At 42.7% G+C, this 22,764-nt stretch overlaps 1 protein-coding gene across 2 annotated transcripts; it reads left to right on the forward strand.

The window, feature by feature from the left end:
- Positions 1-157: 157 nt before the first annotated feature.
- Positions 158-21,016, forward strand: nup133 (nucleoporin 133). Of its 2 annotated transcripts, none has more exons than XM_079500070.1 (25): positions 158-444; positions 1,960-2,072; positions 2,275-2,378; positions 3,025-3,258; positions 3,541-3,711; positions 4,158-4,313; positions 4,435-4,505; positions 4,728-4,875; positions 5,592-5,742; positions 6,831-6,985; positions 7,936-8,045; positions 8,654-8,817; positions 9,564-9,658; positions 12,119-12,343; positions 13,129-13,251; positions 14,074-14,173; positions 14,497-14,745; positions 15,427-15,560; positions 16,302-16,460; positions 17,151-17,286; positions 17,981-18,099; positions 18,555-18,635; positions 19,327-19,391; positions 20,095-20,183; positions 20,777-21,016. In XM_079500070.1, the coding sequence occupies exons 1-25, from the start codon at positions 308-310 to the stop codon at positions 20,911-20,913; spliced, it is 3,426 nt and encodes a 1,141-aa protein (XP_079356196.1). In that variant the 5' UTR covers positions 158-307; the 3' UTR covers positions 20,914-21,016. The 2 variants fall into 2 exon arrangements, with proteins under 2 accessions (XP_079356196.1, XP_079356197.1); XM_079500071.1 differs by having other exon boundaries at positions 7,954-8,045.
- The last annotated feature ends 1,748 nt before the right edge of the window (positions 21,017-22,764 follow it).

The following is a 22,764-nucleotide window of genomic DNA, read 5'->3' on the forward strand; positions in this document are numbered from 1 at the left end:
TACTTTCATATCTTATCTATGGTAGATATGCAAATGTCGGCAAAAGTCTTAATCTAAGGCTAATTCAGATACATAGATTAATTTTAAACCATGAAAAAAATATCATAATCTACAGTGGGTGGAGTTTACATAGTGATGATGATGATGATGATGATGACCGTGGTGACGTCTATTTCAAGCGACTAAAGGTTTGGTTTGTTTGTACCGCGCTCTGACTGAGCCCTGAGGAGAAAGCGTGTTATTTGTTTGGAACGCTTCTGTAATTTCCCGACTATTAATAATAAATCATAAAGGGTATTTTGTAGAGATGTTCACCCCGCGTGGTGGAACTCCGACCGGCTCGGGCCGCAGACAGACGCCCCGGGTGACCGGCGGTAGGAAGAGTTTGGCCGGCACCCCGTCTGCTCTGCTCTTCTCCCCGCGCAGGACGTCTCTGGCCGTCAGGTCAGCAACCACCACCATGTCATCATGAATTATGTTTGTCCCGGGGCGTTTATTCGTAAATGATCACTAAACCACTGCTTTGTCAAACGTTTTTTTAATTCCAAGGACCCCCAGCTTGGTATACCACGGAGCCCCTACTATGTGTCTATTGTACACTCACTGTTAGCCCGTCTCCGGACCCCCCGGGTTGAGCTCCTTTGGATAAAGTCATCAAAATGTCAGAAACTTTAACGTAGGGTTCCGAAAGGAGCTAACTCACTGTCTGAGTTAGTGTGTAATACACAGGTCATCAGGACCTAGCCTGGCTAATAAACCAGGAGCCAGGCTAATCAGGACCCACATTGAAACTTGAGGCTTACTTGGGTTATCGCATACGCATAGCAATGATGATGGCATCCTTTTATATGAAACTACCTGCTTTTTTGCAAACTGTAACTGTTAGTAGTAGTCATTAGTCAATCAATCAACTTGGATCAAGACGATCATAGATTTATGCTAATCTAGTTTAACACTAGATACCACCAATCAACAGCCCATACATCCAAACAGAAATGTCCCATCTGATTGTATTAAACAACGTTAAACTAAGTTGATACTCTTCTCTATTTGTAAAGTGTTTGTTTCATAAAGGGGCGACTGTGGCTCAGGAGGTAGAGCAGGTCGTCCAATGATCCATGGGTCGGCGGTTCGAATCCCGGCTCCTCCTGTCTACATGTCGAAGTGTCCTTGGGCAAGACACTGAACCCCAAATTGCTCCCGATGTGCTGGTTGGTACCTTGCATGGCTTCCGCCGCAATCGGTGTATGAATGTGTGTGTGTGAATGGGTGAATGTAATGCACTATGTAAAGCGCCTTGGATAAAGGCGCTATATAAATGCACCATTTACCATAACCGACCGTAGACATGTTATTTTGAACTACTTTATGTCAAGACATTTCATGCAGGTGATTATTTTTTGGAAGAGTTCAATTTTGGAAGCGCTTGTTGGAGTGTGTCCTGCTGCCTCCTGCATTATGTGCAATTTCAAAACGGGTGGTATGCAGCCATTGAGTGATTTCCAACAAGCGCTTCCAAACTTGAACTCTTAGAAAAATCACCTGCACTGAATTTCTTGACGGAAAGTAGCTCATTGCATACGGTGGATTTTTATGAAATAAAAACTTTGCAGATAGAGGATAATTCAATCTTTCCTTACTGCTGCAATATTGGTGAGATGTTGTTTAATACAATCAGATGGGACTTTTCTGTTTGGATGTATGGGCAATGGTTGGTGTTGCAACTCTAGATTCAACATAATAAAAAAAAAAACTAGTGTTGCAAATTGCAGCTAGATTTATGCTATAGTACAAACCTGTACAGACCGGTAAGGATCCAAAATTGGTTCCCATTCCCAACTATCAATAATTTTGCTGCAGACCCCTGGAACCACCCCAATGACCTCTGGGGGACTCCAGTCCACTTTGAGAACCAGTGCACTAAACAAATTATAATCTTTATTTGTTGTGTTATATCAGGTCCACTCCTACACGTATGCAAAGCCAAACTGCAGAGTCGGTTCACTTTGATGTACAGCCATTCGGCTCTTCGCTGCCTGTCAAAGTCATGGAGGCGTTGACGATGGCCGACGGTGAGAACACTTCTAATAACAGAAACAATTATGATTTCAATATTACACATCGCACCAAACACTCTCTTTTAAAACAGGCTTAAAGACTTTTTTTTGGAAACCCTGCTTTTAACCTACTTATGTGTTTAACTCTGACATTCCCTGTCAATGAAAATGCAATACAAATGTGTTATTATATCTTGTGTGTGTTTGACCTTTCCAGCCGATGACCAGATCTCAGTTAAAGTGGATGAAAGTGGCTGGGCCTGGATGGTGTGTGGAGAAAGAGTGATCATCTGGAAGATTTGTCAGACTGCTGTGGCCAAGGTACAGTCTGGTCAGTGACCATCCATAAGGGCATTTGTGGGTAGTTATTGACTGCAGTGTCTGTTGACCGCTTAAAGGCACATTCTGAATTACTATACTATACTATATATTATATATGTATATACCCCTCCTAGCTGATCTACAACACAAGTTCACAATGTGTGTAGATTTGCTTCATTTTTGCAGAATGTTCGCCTATATGGCATGCCCACTCACTGTCCAGAACAGGGAAACTAGGGTTTGAGTGATTATGAACGATGCATATTACAGAGTACTCTGTAGTGGCTCAGGGGTAGAGTGGCTGGATGAGAACCGCAAGGTTGCCAATTCGAACCCGGGCTCCCCCAGAGTTAGTGTCGAAGTGTCCTTGAGCAAGACACTGAACCCCTAATTGCTCCTGATGTGCTGGTTGGTGCCTTGCATGGTTTCCGCCGCCATTGGTGAATGAATGTGTGCATGAATGGGTGAATGTAATGCACAATCTCTGTAAAGCACCTTAAATGTACCATTTACCTACTGTATGTCAAGTGATCACCAACATGTTTCTATCACCGTAGGTTGGTCCACAATATCAAACAGGCATTATTTAGTTATCTATCTTTATGATTTTCAATGTAATGACTGCCAAACTGTCCTTGATCCATAGATGTCTGTGTGTAAGGAGCTGCAGCTCCCCAGCAGTGAGTTTGACTACTCGGCAGACCTCATCTCCATAGCCTCAGCCGGGCCTCTGGAGATGGTCCCGGTTCAGTCCATCTCTGTCATGGCCGTGGTAGCAGAAGGAGTGGCTAGATTCTGGCCCAGCCTGGCCCATGAGGGTAACTACACTGAGACTTCCCTTGACATGGGAGAACTCTGCAACTTTGTTGTTGCTGTAAAAGTAAGTGGAAAAAACTGGGCAACAGATCATTTTAAACACTGGAAATTCAAATAATGTGGACAAATGACCATAATTAAGTTGGTTTGTTAAAGTGTGTCTTGGGAAGAGATGTTTTTTAATGGCATCAATTGAAATATGCTTGTTGTATGAAGACATTCAAAGCATGCAGCATTACCAAGACCTGCACTCCCTGTAGTTAAAATCTGATAAAACATCCCTGCTGTCATATCTTCATTTTATTAATAAAAAAAACAATATTATTATCCCCCCTTCCCTCCTCAGGGTGGAAGTTTCATTGTATCCTCTTTCAAGAGCCAGCTGTTGAGAGTTAGTGTTGACTCCTCTGGGAAGCTCCAGCACAGAGCTCTACAGCAGGGTCACGGGGTGCTGTCTGGCATTGGGCGCCGCATGTCCAGCCTGTTTGGTATGGGGCCCACTCCACTCAACGACACGGTGAGTGAAATATTGTGATGCTTTGTTTTCACCAGACATACAGTATGTATGCACGCATGCATTGACAATGAAACTGTTTATCCCGGGCCAGGACCGCCATCAGAATAAGCTTTATTGTCACATCACAGGTTTACGAGGTAAAAAAAAGGGTGAAACAGCAGCAAATAGGAAACCAAAGTGGGAAACCATCTCCAAACCAATGTGTTTAATTTGCAATGAGATAGAGGGTATATGCATGCATAAAGTGAGTGTCAAATCAAGTAAAGTGAGTTTAATGTTGTTTAATTCAATCAGATAGGACTTTTCTGTTTGGATGTACAGTATGGGCTGTCCAGAAAAAGCAGCTCAGTGCTGAAGTTGTTTGCTTCCATTGTACCTTATGGTTGTTTCACATATAGGGTTTGAATGTACTGTACAGATCCTAATCCGGCTTTTCCTCTCTGCAGCTACAAAGTGTGCTGTGGTTGGGGGAGTCGGGCTGCCTCTACACATTGACCAGCTCCACACTTAACAAGTGGGAGGTGGACGAGACCTCGGAGCACCAGCTCTTGAGCTGGGATGCCAGCGGAGCTCTGACTGAGAGCATTGCAGATGCAATCTGGGTACATTTGGCACCAAAATTATGACATTTAAACATTTTAATAAATTAACTGTTAACAAATTAACCATTAACATCCCTAGTATACAGTATTAAAATCTTCTAAACTTGTTTTTTCAAACCAGGGATCAGAGAGCAACTACGAGGAAATGAAGGAAGGAGTGAATATAACATACCTTGATATGAAGTTCAGCCAGTGAGTATCTGCGTGTTTGTGGTTTGGGTTGCTAATTACTATTGTCCGTGTGTAGAAAGTAGAAACAGGTTATTTGTTTTGGGAGAAATTCACAAGTTGAATTTCGTAATGTTGGCGCTAGAGACGGATGTGTGTGGCTGCTAATATCACTGACTTTAAATGATGGTGGGGCAGGCTGAAAGCGGGTCTTTAAATCCCTGTTTTCTGTGTCTTGTCTTTTAGGGTTGGTCTGGTGGTGTTGGCAGCAGCCTGGCATTGCTCGGACACGCCCTGCCTGGCCTACTACTGCCTGGTCACCCTACAGGATCATGGAGCCTCCATCTCTGATCAGTTTACAGTGGAGGTCACCAAGCACAATCCACCCTTCAAGGTTGGTCTTTGCCATTATACTTTTTACTATTCACTTTTGTGTGTTTTATTTGATTTATTGTACAGTCAAGTTGAGTCTGGGAGATGTCATGGTCAGGGTCCCGCAAGCTTAAGTTGTTTAATGCATGGATCAAGTATAAAGTGGGTTGGCTCGGGCCGGCCTAGCAGACCGGGCACCAAGGCGGCTAATCCAGCCTGACAGCGGGTCGCAGGTCCCGATGACCTTTGCTGTGTGTCACTCCCCATCTCTCTCCCTCCATTTCCTGCTAGTTTACTGTAGTGTAAACTATCAAATAAAGGCAGGAAAAAGCCCAAAAGATTTCTTAATTTTTATTTTTTTTAATATTTTAGAAATGCATTTTATTAAAGCAACGTTTCGGTCTTGCGACCTTCCTCAGGCTACAAGACCGAAACGTTGCTTTAATAAAATCCTCTGAACCCAGCAAGTGGCGGTGTGCGGGTGTCCCTCCTTTCCACATTGTATATGCCTCGTCATCATCACCTGTTCCAAATTACCTACCGGGCGTGCGGAAGTCATCTCTCTAGAAATACATTTCTAAAATTCCAGCTTGCACGGTACATGATATATTTCCAATGATAAATTTACAACGGGTGATAATTACCATGCTTTCAATACACAAGGCCATCGGCTGCTTGTTGCAGGCACTTGCACCTTATTTAAACTTGGTGTTACTGTTAACATGTTTGTCTCGTCAGGACGAGGAGTCACTCCATGCCACGAGGCTAGTGCTGCCATGGGCCGCCGGCCCCGCTGCCTTCCTGTACAACGAGGAGCTGGTGTTTGCCTGCTCCACCGGCACCGGCAGGGGAGGCCTGCCAGAGGAGAAGATCTCCTTCAACTCCCCAGGTGAGACCACATGAAGGGAGGCCGTAGCAGTTGTGTTGTTTGTAGACGACTTCTCTTACATTTTTATCCCTGATTTCCATCTTAAATTCACTTTAAAATGTTATTTATAAGGTGTGGTTCTACAGGAATCTTGCCTGTGTAAGAGGGTCTGTCTATGTGTCCGGAGCTAAGCTCAGAAGCCACTGGACTAAGAAGCGGGGGCGCCAAATATTTTGTGCACACACTGCCAGTAGGCCACAGTACATTTGTTTTAAAAAATATGCATTTTACAATGGAAGTCAGTGGGGTTCTGATTCTGCTGAATCCCTGCCCAAATTTGTGCTGGGATTCAGGGAAAAAGTACATCATAGATATGACATAGACAACTGATTGTCATAGATGTATTAGATCGCCATGATTTCATTTGTTTTAACGTTTTAAAGGAGAATTCCATGCTAGAAGGCTGTCTTACCTTTATGTGTAGTTGTTACGTCCCCACCAAAGATGTTCAGGTGTTATTTTGTGCAAAAGCACATTATTGGCTATTTCCCCTACCATAAGCCTTCAATGAATTGCATTGAATTGAATGGGGCTATGGGGTGTTATGCTAATTCGCTTATTTCCATAGCTCAAAAATGGCACACTTTACTACTTATTTCGATGGAAATAAGCGAATTAGAACAAAAACCCAACCCCCATTGAGGGCTTATATTAGGGGAAATAGCCAATAATGCACTTTTGCACAAAATAACACCTGGACCTCTTTGTTGGGGACGTAACAACTACAAATAAAGGTAAGAAAGCCTTCTAGCATGGAATTCTCCTTTAAATTCTATGCATTGAAATCTGACTCTCCTGAATGTCCTTGATGTCGTAACGGTGTTAAAAATGGAAAGGTAGCAGATATAAAAGCTCACAACGTGTTGCACCATGATGACTTGAGCTTGTAGATGGGCTATTCTTTTATTTTTTAATGTCACCCAAGTGGCTCTAATCATTTTGGATAATTTTGGCACAAAATGAATGTACCTTTTTTATTTCAAATTCAGATCTCCAGTTTTTCACTGCTTCATTACCAGGCTGAACTGTTGTGTGTTTTGCCCATGCAGGGGACCGTGTGTGTGGTGGGGGCAGCTGTGCCAACCTGCCGGTCTTCTTCTCCAAGAACAGCAGTCTTGTCGCCGTGGTGGCCAGGGAGAGTGTCTCCATGTTGCCTGAGACCATGGAGGACTCGCTGTGCTCCTCACTGGCTGCTGCTCCGGAGGTACACACAGAACCTTAGCAATCGGTGTCATTTATAAGACAAAAAATCACACTTGTGTGAAGTGAGGGGCGCTCTTATCATCATACATCACATTCCGTGCTCAGCCAATCAAATCATCACAAAAGTAATTCGGCCAATCACCTTTCTGCCTGCATTTTTATCCTCAATATGTACTTTGCTCAGCCAATCAAATCATCGCTATGGGGTTATGAGCCAATCACACACCAATGTTTGCGTTCACACAAACCCGGAAAGCTGGGCATTGGATGGGTTAGCGCCACGGCTCATCAGCCGATAGATTTAGTTGAGGTGCTGGAGTCACAAAAGTTTAGAAATTAAAAAATAAAGGAAGTCTCCACACATATCTGTGCACAATCGGGTATTTTGTTTTGCAATCTTTCGGTCTATTGACCTTCAGGCATGAAGACGGTCAATAGACCTGTAATTTATACATTCACAAAATGACTAACCCCTTAGTTATTTCACTTCAATATCATACACATATTACTCATGGGGTCAAAGTTAATTAGTGTTTATACATGTAGAAAAGTATTTCGACCTATTTATCTGGATGACGATCTGGAATTTCTCACAATATGACTGAAGATTGGAGCAGACGAACCTTTTATTGTCTTTTTCTAAACTGATGTTTCCATTAGGAATGTCAAAATATTCTTCAAATTCTACTTTCTTTAAAGATGTGTGATTTATGAATCCCACCGCAGTTCTAGGAAAGCCTTGCTGTGATTGGCCAGTAGTCACTGTGATTGATAGTTCTCGTTTTTACAACTATGCCTAACCCTAACCTCAGTAAAACTATGCCTGCCCGGGAGCCAATCAGACACATGGTAAAGCGGGTCTATCCCAGAACGAATATTCTCCTGTTGTTCATTTATTCATTCATTGTTATGAATTATATATTCTTTTCTGCATTCCTTTAATTCATTTAGGCTATTCATTCATTTAAGGTTTCAGCCATGGAGACTCCTAACAGGATGGAACCTGTGGCTCAGGAAGACAAAACCAGGCTCCTCAAAACGGCCTTCCTGCAGTTCTGTCGGTATGTATGCCATGGCATAGAGTGACTCCATTCTGGTCTACAGGGCAGTTAAGTGTGAACGTAGCCGATCTACAACCTTATCTAGCTTGTACTGTATTGTAGATAGACTATTTTCACTATTTCTGCATGACGTGATGATTGTTGCCCCCTTCCCCACTGCCTCAAGAGTCTATAGAGTAGACTCTTGAGGCCTTGCCTTTTGCCAGGCCCTAGTAAGTGGTTAATCAATTTGTTGATTCGTAACCACTAAGAAAATAATCAATAGTTGCAGCTGATTTTAATGGGTGAGGTGCAACATTCTGTAGTCCTAAAACACGGTTAACCACTTAAACTTTATGTACTTGTTTACTTGTTGTCCCCCAGGGAACTGTGCTTGGCACCCTTTTATTGGCTTAGGAATGTGACAAATACAAGGCTTCATGGGGTGTGTAATTGACAATTAGTCTTTTTTGGGTGAACTACTCCTTAAAGTTCGAAATACAGGTCAAACTTGTTGATTTTTGCTCTGAAATGCATAGAAAACAGTGTTGGTGCATCGACCCCTTTTTGATAGATAATTTAATATTAGAGTGTGTCATCAGTGGATCTCTGGGTGTTTGATTTGACAGTAACGACGGGATTGGCGCCCAGACTTTGACAGATGAGCTGTTCCCTGCAGAGGTGGAGGGAGAGGAGGGAACGGAGCTGGACAGTGTGGTCACCCGCATCAACCTGGATCTGGTGGACGACTATCCAGCCTCTGACCCCCGCTGGGCAGAGTCGGTCCCCGATGGTAAGGAAGGGAGGGAGGTTGGGGTATATAGAGAGGTTCTCCTATGTTCTCCTATGCATGTCTTAAACTGTTAAAATGACTTTCATGTGTGTAGTTTGCATGTTCTCCCGTGTCCCCTAGGGTAGGTACCCTAAAAAAAACATGCAGTAATCCTGGTCTCTAAACTACCTCCCCCTGGCCAGCCGGGGCGCCTGATAGAGGAGAAAGGAACTGGTCAGAATAATGTGTTCCTTCCATGCGCTACGTCCGTCCGGGGAAACTCTCCCCTCCTGTCAGGTGAAAAGAAGCAGCTTGGACTCCTCATGCATAGAAGGAAGCATGAGGTCAGTCCGCTGCCCCCCCAGGTTGGCAGAGGAAGTGTAGCGCCCAGGATTACATTAGATAATTGACACTGGGTGAAAAAATGGGTTGCAAAGTCGTGGGGGGGGAAAAAAAGACTTAAAATAAATAAATGACACATTTTGAGCATTGTGAAGTGGCCAGGAGGACTTCCTGTGGTAGCATGGATGCATTATCATTCATTCCACATTTTGATATAAAAAAACGATAATACAACTATAATAATAAAAACAACTCTATGACCTTTCTCATGGTACAGACCTTATGAAATGCTTTACAGAATACGACAATGCATAGCCAGATAACTAAAGCAAATAAGTAAAGTGAACAAACCTTTAGATGCTGGTCCTGAATGTTAATCATGTGATGCGTTATAATTTCTGTACTTTTGTTCTTGTTTCTCCTAGAGAGTGCAGGCTTTCCCCTCACGTCCCTCATCATCCTCCACCAACTGGAGGACAAGATGAAGGCCCACGGCTGCTTCATGGACTTCCTGCAACAAGTAGGCACGCACACACACTATAGGGCATTAACCAACTAGTCGACTAGTAAAACCACTAGTCGACCTCGGTACAAGTTGTATAGTTGCTAAGAAATAAAATCACACTTGTGTGAAGTGAGGGGCGCATCACTTGTGTGCTCTAAACAAACTAAACAAAAAAAGTCCATAGACTTAGCTGCCACATGACGTAATTTCCGAAAGCCAGACATTGGATGAAAAAATTTATAATACATAGATATAACAAAATCACACCTGTGTGAAGTGAGTGGCGCTCTTATTATACATAATTTCATGAACAACTGAACTGTTTATGTTGCCACAAATTGATGTCCTATTTAAATTAAAGGGACATTTCACTGCTGGAAGAAACCGCAGTCACTCAATGTTAATAGTATTTGTAGTAGATAACGGTAGCACAAATTGAAATTTGCACTATGGCCAGAATAATAATGAAGTCTGTGTGTTTGACTGGATTGCTGAATTCCTACAATGCCCATAATGCTTCAGTGCACTTCCCATCCTTGTGGAGAGCGTGATTTCTTTCCACGTCCGAGGCTAGACAGAGACCCGCCCTTGGTGACGCCCCGCGCAGCTTCTGCAGCAACACACACACTACAGAAAATCATATCATGAGCACACTTGCATAAACACACACTTTTGCCTACACATGCACACAGGACGTAAACGTAAGCCATAGTTCACCGTCATGAATCATGTCATGATCATGATTATGTCATGCGGCGACAGATACATGTTGGTGTTTTAATATTATTTTCGTTCTGTGCAAACTACAACAAAAATAAGTGTTCACGAGACAATTACTAAGCCTACTTACTTCATACAGTTACAAGGCTTACCTTTTATCGGGGACGGCGACAGATAAATGTTGGCGTTTTAATATTATTATCGCTGAATCGCTAACGTTTTAATATTATTATCGCTAAGCTTCTCCCTACTTCCTCTACTCTTCTTCTGACAGCAGCAGCATAGCTAGCCAATAAGAGGGTTCGCAGCCAATCAGAGGCAGGCAGGCCGCACGGGGCGTCACCAAGGGCGGGTCTCTGTCTAGCCTCGGACGTAGAAAGAAATCATGCTTGTGGAGAGGGAGGAGGCTGCATGGATGTGTGACTTTGTAGTCCAGGAAGGAAGTTGGACCATGTTCATGAACATGGCTTCATAACTAAAATATCATCTAAACCATATTACACGCATAACAACCCCAAGAAAGTGTTCCTTGTGTCCTAAACATCATTAAAATAAGCTCTGGTTGCAAAGGGGTGAAGTGGCCCTTTAATATTATTTATTATTGTAGTCCTACATACAACATCTACCAATCTTGGCTAGATTATAGTCACCAATGTACAGCTTTCTTTTTAAAATTACAAATATTATAATAAAACGGTGTGTGATGCAGCTGGCACACACACTGCTTCAATCGTCACAACATTAGCGCAATTGTCTCCTATGGACACAACATTAGCGTAAACAAACATGACACAGCGACAACACAGCACTGAAGTGGCGGGTAATCTAATCTTCCTCGTCGTTCAATTGTATCATATGGCAGTATGTCACAGAAGATCCGGACTAAAAACGGTGGTGTGGGAAACCCACTGTGTGATGGGCACGTAACGAGGTGTTCCCCCTAGTCTTGCCAAGCTCTCCAGGTAGCCAGGTTGCTACCTGGCTATTCTGGGTAAGCACTCCAAGCGAACGTGTCTTCTCCCAGGGAATAAGTCTGCATCCTTCCCACGTTGATGCACTATAGTCTTCCTTAACGCAAACCAAAAACAATTAAAACGAGGAGCCAGCGGACAACGAGTAGCCGATAGCCTTGTGTTATTGACCAACATGGTGGATTTATTGTTGTTTAACAAGAGACGCATCATTTTGGTCAGTCCAGTTTTCATTTCTTATTATTGTAGCAGCTAAAATAGATGTGGGTTTGAGGTGAAAGGTGAATGCTGTTGTAAACGTTCTCACTGCACGTGCAATTGTTTTTGTATCCATTGTCATGGCCACCTAGCTACTGCTACGCAAAACTCCTCTCTGCGTCTTTATTACATAATAGGTAGGTAAACGACTGGTCGGCTAGTAAACCGAGTAAAAATCACTATCAGTCGTGAAAGCCCTAACACACACACACACCTAGAATATAGTTTAGCATAATTAAATAATTCACAGACGAGGAAACTGATTCTAATACTGAAAATTAGCACATTTCATCGCCGATGGCCTAGTGGTTAAGGAACGTGCCACATAGGCTCTGTTGCAGCCTGACAGCGAGTCCCGGGTTCGATTCCGATTGTTGTCACTCCCAGACTCTCCCCGTTTCCTGTCATCTCCACTGTACTATTGAATAATGGCAGAAACGCCCCAGATGTATATTAATGTTTTTTGCACAGTTCTTTAACACGATCCTCGTATAGCTTTATTGTCTCTGCTCCATCCCTCTCCAAGGTGGGTCTCCTGGATCGGCTGAGCCAGGTGACGGTGCGTTCCGCGGCCATGGCCACGCGTCTGCTCCTGTGCGAACACGCCGAGAAGCTGCAGGCGGCCATGGTTCTGAAGAACCACCACGCCAAGCATGCCGAGCTGGTCAACCGAGCCATCCTCAGTGCTCTGCAGAAGAACAATGCTGTCGTGCCGCCCAGCCTCACGCCTGCAGATGTCTTCTTCAGAGAGGTGCTCTTTAGCACAGTGCTTCTCAAATGTTTTCCTGCCAAGGACACCCACATTGATATGTATTTGGCTGCGGACCCCCATCTGGAAATATGTTGTGCCAGAAGCAAACATTTGTGTTAAAAATGTTCGCTTTAACCCATTCAGGCCTGACGTCGAAATTTAAAAAAAAAAAGTTTTCTAAATCATGACAATTTTCGGAAAGATTTGAGGCACATTTTAACGATTTTTCAAAAATAGCAGACCTACAAGTTCATAGCGCGCCACTCGGTGGCGTGCTATGAGCTTGTCGATCTGCTATTTTTCAATAGCTAAATTACAACATAATGTTTAAAACACCAAAAGGGGTTCCCGCCCAAAATGGGTTAATGGTTAATGTGGTTAAACGCTAACGTGACATGTATGCGTTCCAGGTCTCAATGGATTCAAAATGTTCGCTTTAAAAAGGAAAATCACGATATTTCAAAAATAGCAAATCTACAAGCTCATTACACGCCATGTCACGTATAAAACCAGCAGATACAAAGATCAAACATGATGTGCAAATGTGGTAAAAATATTGGTAGGTCCAGAAACTTCACAGGTAGAACCAGAAGGAAATGAAAGTCTGCATAGACTAGAGGAACAAATCCACGTGAAGGGAGGAAAACGGTCCTTTTAAGGAGGAAGTTGACAGGCCAGTCTGATGAAGGGCGGTGATCAGGCATTGTTTAACAGGTCCATTGTATAGCAATCATCACAATAACTGCACATCTACAGTATATTAAGAACTGTGCGTTTGTGTCCAGGTGTCCCAGATCTCCTCTGTGTTGGAGTGTCTCCTAGAGGAGGAGGACAGGAGTCTGAAGGAGAACCCGGTGGACTCTGTCCAGTGGGCTGAGGTGGTGGTCGCTGTCAACATCATCATCAAGGTACCCACATGTCAGCACCTAGGATTTCTCCTCCCATCCACTTGCATTAAGTTGCTCAAAAGTGCATGAGGCGATTTCACTCCTCTTTCCGGGTAGGAACAGAGTGCAATCTGGGATGGATTGGGCCAAATTGTGAACGCGCTGGCCGTTGACTATCATTGCACGCGTTCACGTATGAAACGGCGTTCACGTGTCATTGCCCTAATAACATGAACGTGCGCAATGATAGTCAACGGCCCAGCGCTGGCTCGAGCTGCAATACCAAATTCGACCACTATGTCCATTTCGCCTCAGGGTTTCCTCTCGGTGACGTCTCTATTATATTATACTCTAAGGTCAGCACTAACTTAGATCTTAATATCTTGTCTTCCTTAACATTTACATTTCACCCACCCATTTTTTTAAATATTAGACTGTTTAGACTGATACTAAGTTCTTGGTTTACCTATATTCCTAGATTACTGTGGCATTACACTGTATGTATTTGATGTATGTCTTTACCTTGCTTACTGTAAAAGTTGCTCTGGATGAATAGCATCTGCTAAATGCTTAAATTGTAGCAGGTGTCACTTAAAGTGGTGTGGACCAGATTTATGACACGTGATCGGCTCCGGCCTGCTTGAGCAGGCATAATCGGCTGTGGAGATGCCTACTTATCGCTGAAACTGGTGACGACAAAAGCATAGAAATAAAAACAAATGTTTCAATCACCAACCTTACAGTATGGCAATGGTCAAAGCTGTAGTGTAAATATGACAGACATTTCTTTATTTTCTTATTCCTGCCTTCCTTGAATGTATAAAAATGTTTTTTGTGTTGCAGGACATGCTTCTAGCTGCGGGTCAGTACAGAGACTCTAGGGCCTCGATATACAGACCTACTGAGAATGCTGCCACCGAGCCAGAGTACATTCCATGGACAGGTAGGGCATGCACGCATACACACACACACGTACAAACGCACACATTCCCCATCCATATCAACCATAGGACTTTAGAGCCCTGTGTTAATAGTGAGATTTGACTTGAGACGTCACTTCATCTTAATAGTGATATTTGACATGAGATGTCACTTCATCCATTGACTAATGATGTGCAAATGTAGTTTTGTCTTCAGTCCAATTGCTTTGCATTTCTGATGGTGTAAAATGGCAAACTCAACTATATGGACTTATGGAATGCTTGATTTTACCAGCCAGCTGGGAAGTTTATAACGGACAATTACCTTCAAATGATTTCTCTCCAGCCTCTGGAGGTGTGGGAGGCGTGCGCGGCATCATCTCCCGCCAGCACGAGCTCATCTTGCGCTCGGTCTACCCACATGCCGACTCGGAGCTGCGCAGCGTGCTCTGTGAGCAGCTGGTGGCGCTGTTGGACCTCTACCTCGGCGGCTACGTTTCCCAGCTGACCTCCCTGCCTCGCTCCCAGCAGGAACGCTACAACAGCCTGGAGATGGAGTACAGTCAGCGCCGCTCCGAGCTGTTGGCCCCGCTGCGTGAGTTAGATTTTCATATTTGTTAGGGGTTAGATATGTTACGCTTGGTTAGGTATGTTAGGGCGAACTGGGGGCCCCCACTCCCTGATGATTAGCTTAATGTGCAACATTGTTTTCTCACTCAACAGTAAACGAGTGTGTACAGGCTATCTGAACATTTCTAAAGTTAACAATTTAAGGACTTTTAACACCCTTTTTAATGCCAAATTGGCCAAAAATGTCATAAGAAAGAGGCAAACATGAAACCGATCTAATAGCCGAAAATAGACTATCTACAAGCTCACAACACGTGATCTTGTAGTTCGGCTTCGCAATATTCATCTGTGGAACAGAGTCAAACTAAATGGAATGCCTTCCCTACATCAATCAGGGTGGGGGGTGGGGGGTGCCGAGATCAGATGTGATTCTGTCTGTCATGGCCTGAAAAGTTTGGGAATCTTTGTGTTAGGGTTATATATGTTTTGGTGAGAGGAAGGAGTGGTTCAGGCATTGAAGTTCATAACTGCAGACATTTTGTTTTTCTTTCATGGGAATGTCTTATTTGAGTTTTGGAATTACACTGTCAAGTAGTGGGAATCCCTTATATACAGTACTGTATTATATTGAACTATATTTCAGCTGGTGGTGGACGGGAATCCCAATCCCATAACATATTGTTGTTTTTATTGCTGTGTGTTGTAGTGGAACTGGGTCAATACCAATGGGTGGCAGCCTTGGCCGAGAAATACTGTGACTTTGACATCTTGGTACAGCTGTGTGAGCAGACAGACAATCAGAGCCGTCTGCAGCACTACATGACCAAGTTTGCTGACCAGGTACAGAACACACCAGTTCAGAACCACTGTTTCAACACAGACCTGGGTTAGATCGCTGAAGTATAGGGTTTACACAGTCTTATATTATACTACAGATTAGAAGAGGAGAGGTTAACTAACTGAACCAGAACCATAACGGGTTATGTCATATCCACAAGATTTAGGATGTGTCCATGTGATCCTCATCTTGTGGGTACAGGTCTAGTGGCCAACTGGCCATGACATAACACCTCTCCACTTCAATTCCATTTCGATATACTTCGATTCTTGAAATTAAAATAGATTTTTCGATGCAGTTACTATATCGTTACACCCCTAACATTCACCCATTCACACACCGATGGCGGAGAAAACCATGCAAGGTACCAACCTGCGCATCAGGAGCAATTAGGGGTTCAGCGTCTTGCTCAAGGACACTTCGACACTAACTCTGGGGGAGCCCGTGATCAAACTGGGAACCTCATGGTTCCCATCCGGCTGCTCTACCGGCCACTCTACAACTGAGCCACTCCCGCCCCATTCCTCACTTTACAGGGTAATTCCATCTGCTTTGAGCACCAACGTTTGCATTTTATATACTGTAGATGAGAAAAGGGTATCGATCTTCTTGTCAAACTCTGGTCAAGTAGTATTGACCAGAGTAGTATTTTGAAAAGAAAAGCTTTGCGGTGTACGATACCGCAGTGAGCTACAGTATATATCCTGATGTCTTTTCCTGACACGTTTCCTGTCCTCCCGTAGAACTTTGCAGACTTCCTGTTCCGGTGGTACATGGAGAAGGGGAAGAGGGGAAAGCTGCTGTCCCAGCCCAGTGCACAGCACCAGCAGCTAGCCAGCTTCCTGCAAGCCCATCAACATCTCAGCTGGCTGCACCACATCCACATCCAAGACTACCAGAGTGTAGGGACACCATAGAATCATTACACACTGTATGGCTACATAGAGAAGAAATGAGTGTTGATTACAAGTACACAATCAACTATACCTCCCGATATCGTAACGGAAGTATTTCATAAATACAATTCGGGGTATTAAGTATTGTAAATGGCAGATGGCTTACAGTTGGAAACCTGTAATTTCTCTTTTGGGTCTTGAGCTAACAAGTGTGGGATGATAAGATAACAATAATGATAAAATAAATAGACTAGTCTATCCTAGCCATCTGCACTAAGTTCTGACTGACCCTGTCTCCTAGTTGCACTAATACCGTATGCTCATAATCCTGTGTGTGGGTGGCCACTGAGCTGAAACACTGAGTGTTTTCACCACTAAAGAGGAATACAGCTAAAGATTCTTGCTTTTTTTAAACCGGACAGTGACGAATGATAGAAGGTGAGGGTAGGGGTGACATGCAACATACTTGGGAATGTTGACAACGCGCACACACTAGTAAATTGGAGGAAAATATGAAATACAAACACTAGTCTAGGCTATTGATCGCCTTAGAGGTCTACGGTGCTGGGAGGGAAGCACTGTCTCAAGCACATTTTTAGTATCTCCCATTAAGGGTTACAGTAACTAGGTTGACATTGGGGCTGTTGGTGACTGCAAAGCCCATGGAATTTGACCCAGTGTTTCCTTCGTCCTCAGGCCCACAGAACACTGTACAATCAAGCCAATGCGGAAACACGCTACTTTGTGAAGAAAAAGACCCTTTTAGCCCTCAGTAAGCTGACTGCTCTGGCTTCTGACATGCCAGAGGATGCCATGCAGAAACAAGTTGATGGTAAAAACTCACTGACCACTTCCTGACATTTTAGCTCATCTGCCCCTAGGGTTTATCCTGCAAAAACTATTTGAAATGCTCCGTCTTCTATATGTCAGACTATTGATGAAACACTACTTCAGTTCAGATATATTTTTGATGTGCCATTTTATTTTGTGTAAAAGGAATTCATTTATTTTAGTCAAAGTTAATTGGCATGGATAATGGGAAACTAACACAGAAGGATTGGTCCATAGTGTATCATATTCTGCAAAATATCAGCTAATTAACATGAATTCATTTGTGGGTCTTTTTCATGTACTGTAGGTGCTTAGTTCTGTGTGCCAGCATGAAGTTAGCAGGAACTGAGTTGCTTGGCACACTAAACGTTTACATGAAACACACCCACACAAAGTCTAAATTAAGATTTTAGACAAAAGACAAAGAAAAGAATAAGTCTGCTCTGAAATGGGTCTATTGACTGCAGCACTCGGGCTGCATAATATCTTATGCCTCAATTAGAGGCAATTGCTTTTGAGATTCATGTATTTATACTGGACACGATAATAAGCGATATAATGATGCATTTTTAATGGAGATGTCCTTATTTTATTAATGAAAAAGACAAAGCCCTACATACAGTAGAAATATGATTACGAGATGAGCAAAAAGGGCAAGTTGACACAGATCTTTTGTTTGTTGTGTGTGTATTTAGACATCATAGAGCAGGAGCGCTTCCTCCTACACCAGGAGACTCTGCCCAAACAACTGCTGGAAGAGAAGCAGATGAATCCGGACGTCATACCTGTGCTCACCGCTCACAACCTCATCGAAGTAAGAATAAAGCCTGAATTCTCCCAGTGTCATACTAAATCTCACAATGTGTCGTAGCACATGCTGTTTATCTCAACTGTACTTTCCAAATATAGGCAGAAAATACCCACAAATATAAAAAAAACTTCACACCTGTGTGAAGTGAGGGGCGCTCCTATCATCATATATCATACATCAGCACATTCCGGCCAATCACAATTGGTGTCCTCACTTTTTATCCTCAATACGTACATTGCTCAGCCTATGGGGTGCTCAGCCAATCAAATCATAGCTATGGGGTACACACAAACACACAAGGATGGGCATAGGAGGGGCTAGCGCCCCTCAAAAACAACACATGGCAATTCTAATATTGGCTTACAAGCTTTTTCCAGAAATAATACCACAGGTAGCAATGTATTACACATAAGCCTAACCTGTTGTTCATGTTAACACCCATTTTGTCCTTTCACTAGCTGTATATTTGCGACGACAACAGGCGAGCCAATGAATACGACTTCAAAAAGGCCCTGGATCTACTTGAATACATTGATGAGGTAATGTCCTGACTCCTGCCTGATTTGCCTTGATCTAGGCATGATGATTCTCTTGATTGGAAGTGGAACTGTTAAACAATTGAATCTGTTTTAAGCAGTATTTCACAGTATTGTACTCCAGAGTGAAGCTTACTGTTGTTATTGTCATGACAGTTGTGCGGTTAGAAATGAGGTACTTGCGTAGAGAGCCGTTAGAATCTCTGGAGTGGCAATTATCCAACCTCCCAGTCTCACGGTGGACACTCAAACCATAAGACCACTGAGCTGGAGCTTGGTCACCCCTGCAAAATGATAAATGCGTGTAGACCAGCCAAGTGCTCCAGTGTTTTATTCAGGTTGTCTCTCCTGAGAGGTATTATTCTCTCTGACCCTCTCATTGTAATATTGCAATTATACAACGTTTACATCTAATCAGGCTAGTAAAGTAACATCTAGACATATTCTTTGTTACCATGGAAATGTGTTGACATTTTCTTCTTGTATCAATGATGGAGTGATATTTACAGTGATGTATATTTCATTTAAGCATATAATACTGTAGTTGAGGTGTGCTGTATCGTGACTTGAGCATGGCTGGAAAGCTTTATTTCAACAAATCAAAATGCTTGGCCGGAGCTGCCCATTGTTGTACTGGCATGGTTTACTTTTACTGTACATACATATGCTGTAAATATACATGTTCATTTGACAGGAGGAGGTTGCGGAGACGGACACTCTCAAATGCGAGATCTTTGGCAAGGCCCTCAAGAAAGACGAGTAAGGGCCATATCTGATCCTTTTTAGTTTCTGCACATTGAGAGAAGAAATGAGGATGATGTTTCCATTTTAATCCTATTAAAACCGGTCTGTCATTTTAGATTTTTAGCTATATATTTATGAGCGTCAAAATTTGGGGCCCGGACGGTTAGCTTAACCGTCTGGGCACCTAGGCTGCCAAGCCAACCGGACAGTGTGCCGCGGGTTCGACTTCTGAGTCACTCCCCATCTCTCTCCCCCTTTCCTGTCTAATTACTGTACCCCATCAATAAAGGCAACAAAAACAAATATCTTTAAAAAAAAGCAAAGATTTTTAACTCAAATGCTTTGCTTCTGCGTGTTCCTGATACAAAATATATTGAGATGGCGGTCAGCGGCCAAATTCATATACTTTTTGGGGCTCCTTGACACGAACATTTTGAGAACGATATAGCAACATAGGTTTTTCACAAACTGTTGGGATTTAAAGACCTTTTGTAGAATCGGCCTCGGGTCTTAATGGGTTAACACAATCTCAGCATCTTCTAGCTACATCTGCATATCGAAAATGTTAAATCTGGAGCAGTAGATTAAATATTTAATGGCTGCAGAGCACAACCATTCATGGTGCAGCAAAGTGATGACATGACATCTCCACATTTGACTTGAAAATGTGTTGTTTTTTTTTGTTCATTTCTTATTTACGACACCTTTCTCTTTCCAGCTGGTCCTCTGCTGATGGCAATGATGACCCACTAGAGGCAGCCAAAGACAGTATTTTTGTCAAGATCCTCCTCAAGCTCATACAAGAAGGTGAGTTGGGGAGAGGAGAAAATAATAAGCCGGATTTATACTTTGTTGGAGGACAGTGTTGTCCACAAAATATATATAAAATCACACCCGTGTAGTGAGGGGCGCTCTTATCATCATACATCATCATGAATCATCTCATACTGGCCAATCAGAATGCCTGTTGCCACAAATTGACATCATATTTGGCAGACATTTCACCTAATTTCTCCTTTCATTGTCGATGGCAAATATGAGACGTGTGGGGACACCATTGTCAATGGCATTTAATGTTTGTGTTTCGGACATTTTGTGGGGACAAAAGCTATAGGAGGGGCTAGCGCCCCTCGAAAAACTATAGGCTCATGATGCTTCACAGTGCGACCCATTTTGAGCTTGTACATCTGTTATTTCGTGTGAACCATTTAGTTTTTTTACCACATTACATTGAAAACAATGACAATAAAAAAAGTATATTGACGATTTTCCCTTTCCAGCCTTACAAATTGCATATCACATGGAATCCTATCTTTTCTGAAACATAATTTTTTTTTGTTAATCTACATTTAAGGATATGGATTTAATATAGATTCATATTAAACTGTCTACTTTCCCAGGTGTTCCTCTACAGACGTATCTTCCAGATGTCAAAGACCTCTTGGACTTGGATGAGCTGGCAAGTTTGAAATCCAAGCCCTCTTTTGAGTTTGTCCTGCGAGCTAATTATGAACATTACCTTCAAGCCCAGATCTGACCTTTCACCTTCAATCCACTGTTACTTGATTGTTTTCTTAATAATATAATTTGTTTGAGGAAAAAACAAAGTACTCCTTTTCTAAATAAATGCTACATTTGTACGTTTGGACTCACCAATGTTTTGACTTTTAAGACCTTGATATGATATTCTCTGTCTGACGCAAAAATTGTACATATATAAAACCTTTACTTTTCAGGAAATGGGGTGAAAAAAGAACCTGTGTTCCAATGGAGCCAATGGAATAATCCAGTTAGTCACAACCTGTTTTCATTGGCTAAATAATTATTATTATATTATAAAACCCACAGACAGACTTGACCACTTTCAACAGGGGTTCCTGTTTTGGGCATGTCATTATAGGAGAAGGTTTTTAAAATTGTCAGAACTTTTCCAAACTAATAAAGCACTTCAAGACACTGCCCCTGCTGCCACCCGTAGATCTCCATATATGGAGCTGACCTGTACACTGTACCCTGTACACTCAAGACACACTCCATATATGGCCAGTACAGAATTCATTCCATTATGTTGATCTGACCCCCCATACCAAAGCGCCAGCGCTTGCCCAGCAGTCTGCCGTCACCCAGGCGGATGTGTGCACTTCTTGCCCTCAGGGCGTCTTACTGGTATACTTTAGCTTTGCAGGAATATTAATAATGGTGCATCTACTGTATGTACAGTATGCAAGGTACACCCTTTAACCACTTACACCAATAGTGAACATGTTTTTTATTTTTATTTTTTCCTCGCCTATTATCACATGCCCAGAATAAAGATGTTGGGGTCCCTTTGGATTATATCTGTCTGTGGCTTTATGGTTCTAATTCATTGACTTTAATGGTCTACTGGGATGTGTCATTGATTGGAACCATGCATGCACACAGTGAGCCAGTAGTCCTGGAGAGAAATGTGAACCTCGCCAACAGGGACGGTAAGCAGTTGGCTGCTGAATGGACTTGTTATCCTACATTATGAGGGGTTCCTCGTTGGTGACAAGAGGGCAGGTGTGACTTATAAATAGTGTTGTAGGACTCCACAGCATTGCTCTAGTCTACTTTAACAGCCACAGCAGGAGACGGAACCATCTGCCTCCTGAAAATAGAGAAAGCAGGTTAATTTGGGGATGTCAACAGTAGACTATACACACAGTGTTCTGGAAGAACACTGTGTGGGGGTTCACAAACTTGAACTGTTTAACAATCTGTCAGTGAAATAGTCTGAGGCCAATATAATGACACTACAATAATCATATATTTTTAAATACATAATGTTAAAACTGAAATGTAATAATGGCTATGCTTCAGTCATGACAATTTGGATTGGTTTTGAAGGTCTATAATTAAGATGCCTAAAGGCCTATTCATAGTTTTCACAGTTTTCGTTGAGGTGACCAACGAAACGGTGGCTAGTAAAAACATGTGTTGTGTGAGCGGTGACCACCGCAGCGTGACATCATGTAGTTTCCAGTGGGCACCTCTTCACCGAAAACTGGACTATGAATATGCTTTAACACTGAAACTCCTAGACACCTGAGATCAATCTTATCATAACCTATGATTGATTGCTCAGGCTGTTGTTTATGGCCTTGTGTGGGCATAATCACCCTGGCCTACAGCCATAACATTGGTCACTTTGACTATGGATTATTACACAACTTTTATGTGCTCACATGCCAGTGTAAATATTAAAGCTTAGCTTAAGCAGTTTATCTGAATGTATTTATATGATTGCACACACAAGGTTTACCAGAAATACTTTTATCTCAGATTCCATGTTTTCCCTTTTAAATATATTGTACTTGACCTGACATGTAGTCGTTCAAATACATTTATTTCATGACCATGTCTC

The sequence above is a fragment of the Electrona antarctica genome, assembly GCF_951216825.1.
Source record: "Electrona antarctica genome assembly, chromosome: 4".
NCBI classification, from domain to species: domain Eukaryota; kingdom Metazoa; phylum Chordata; class Actinopteri; order Myctophiformes; family Myctophidae; genus Electrona; species Electrona antarctica.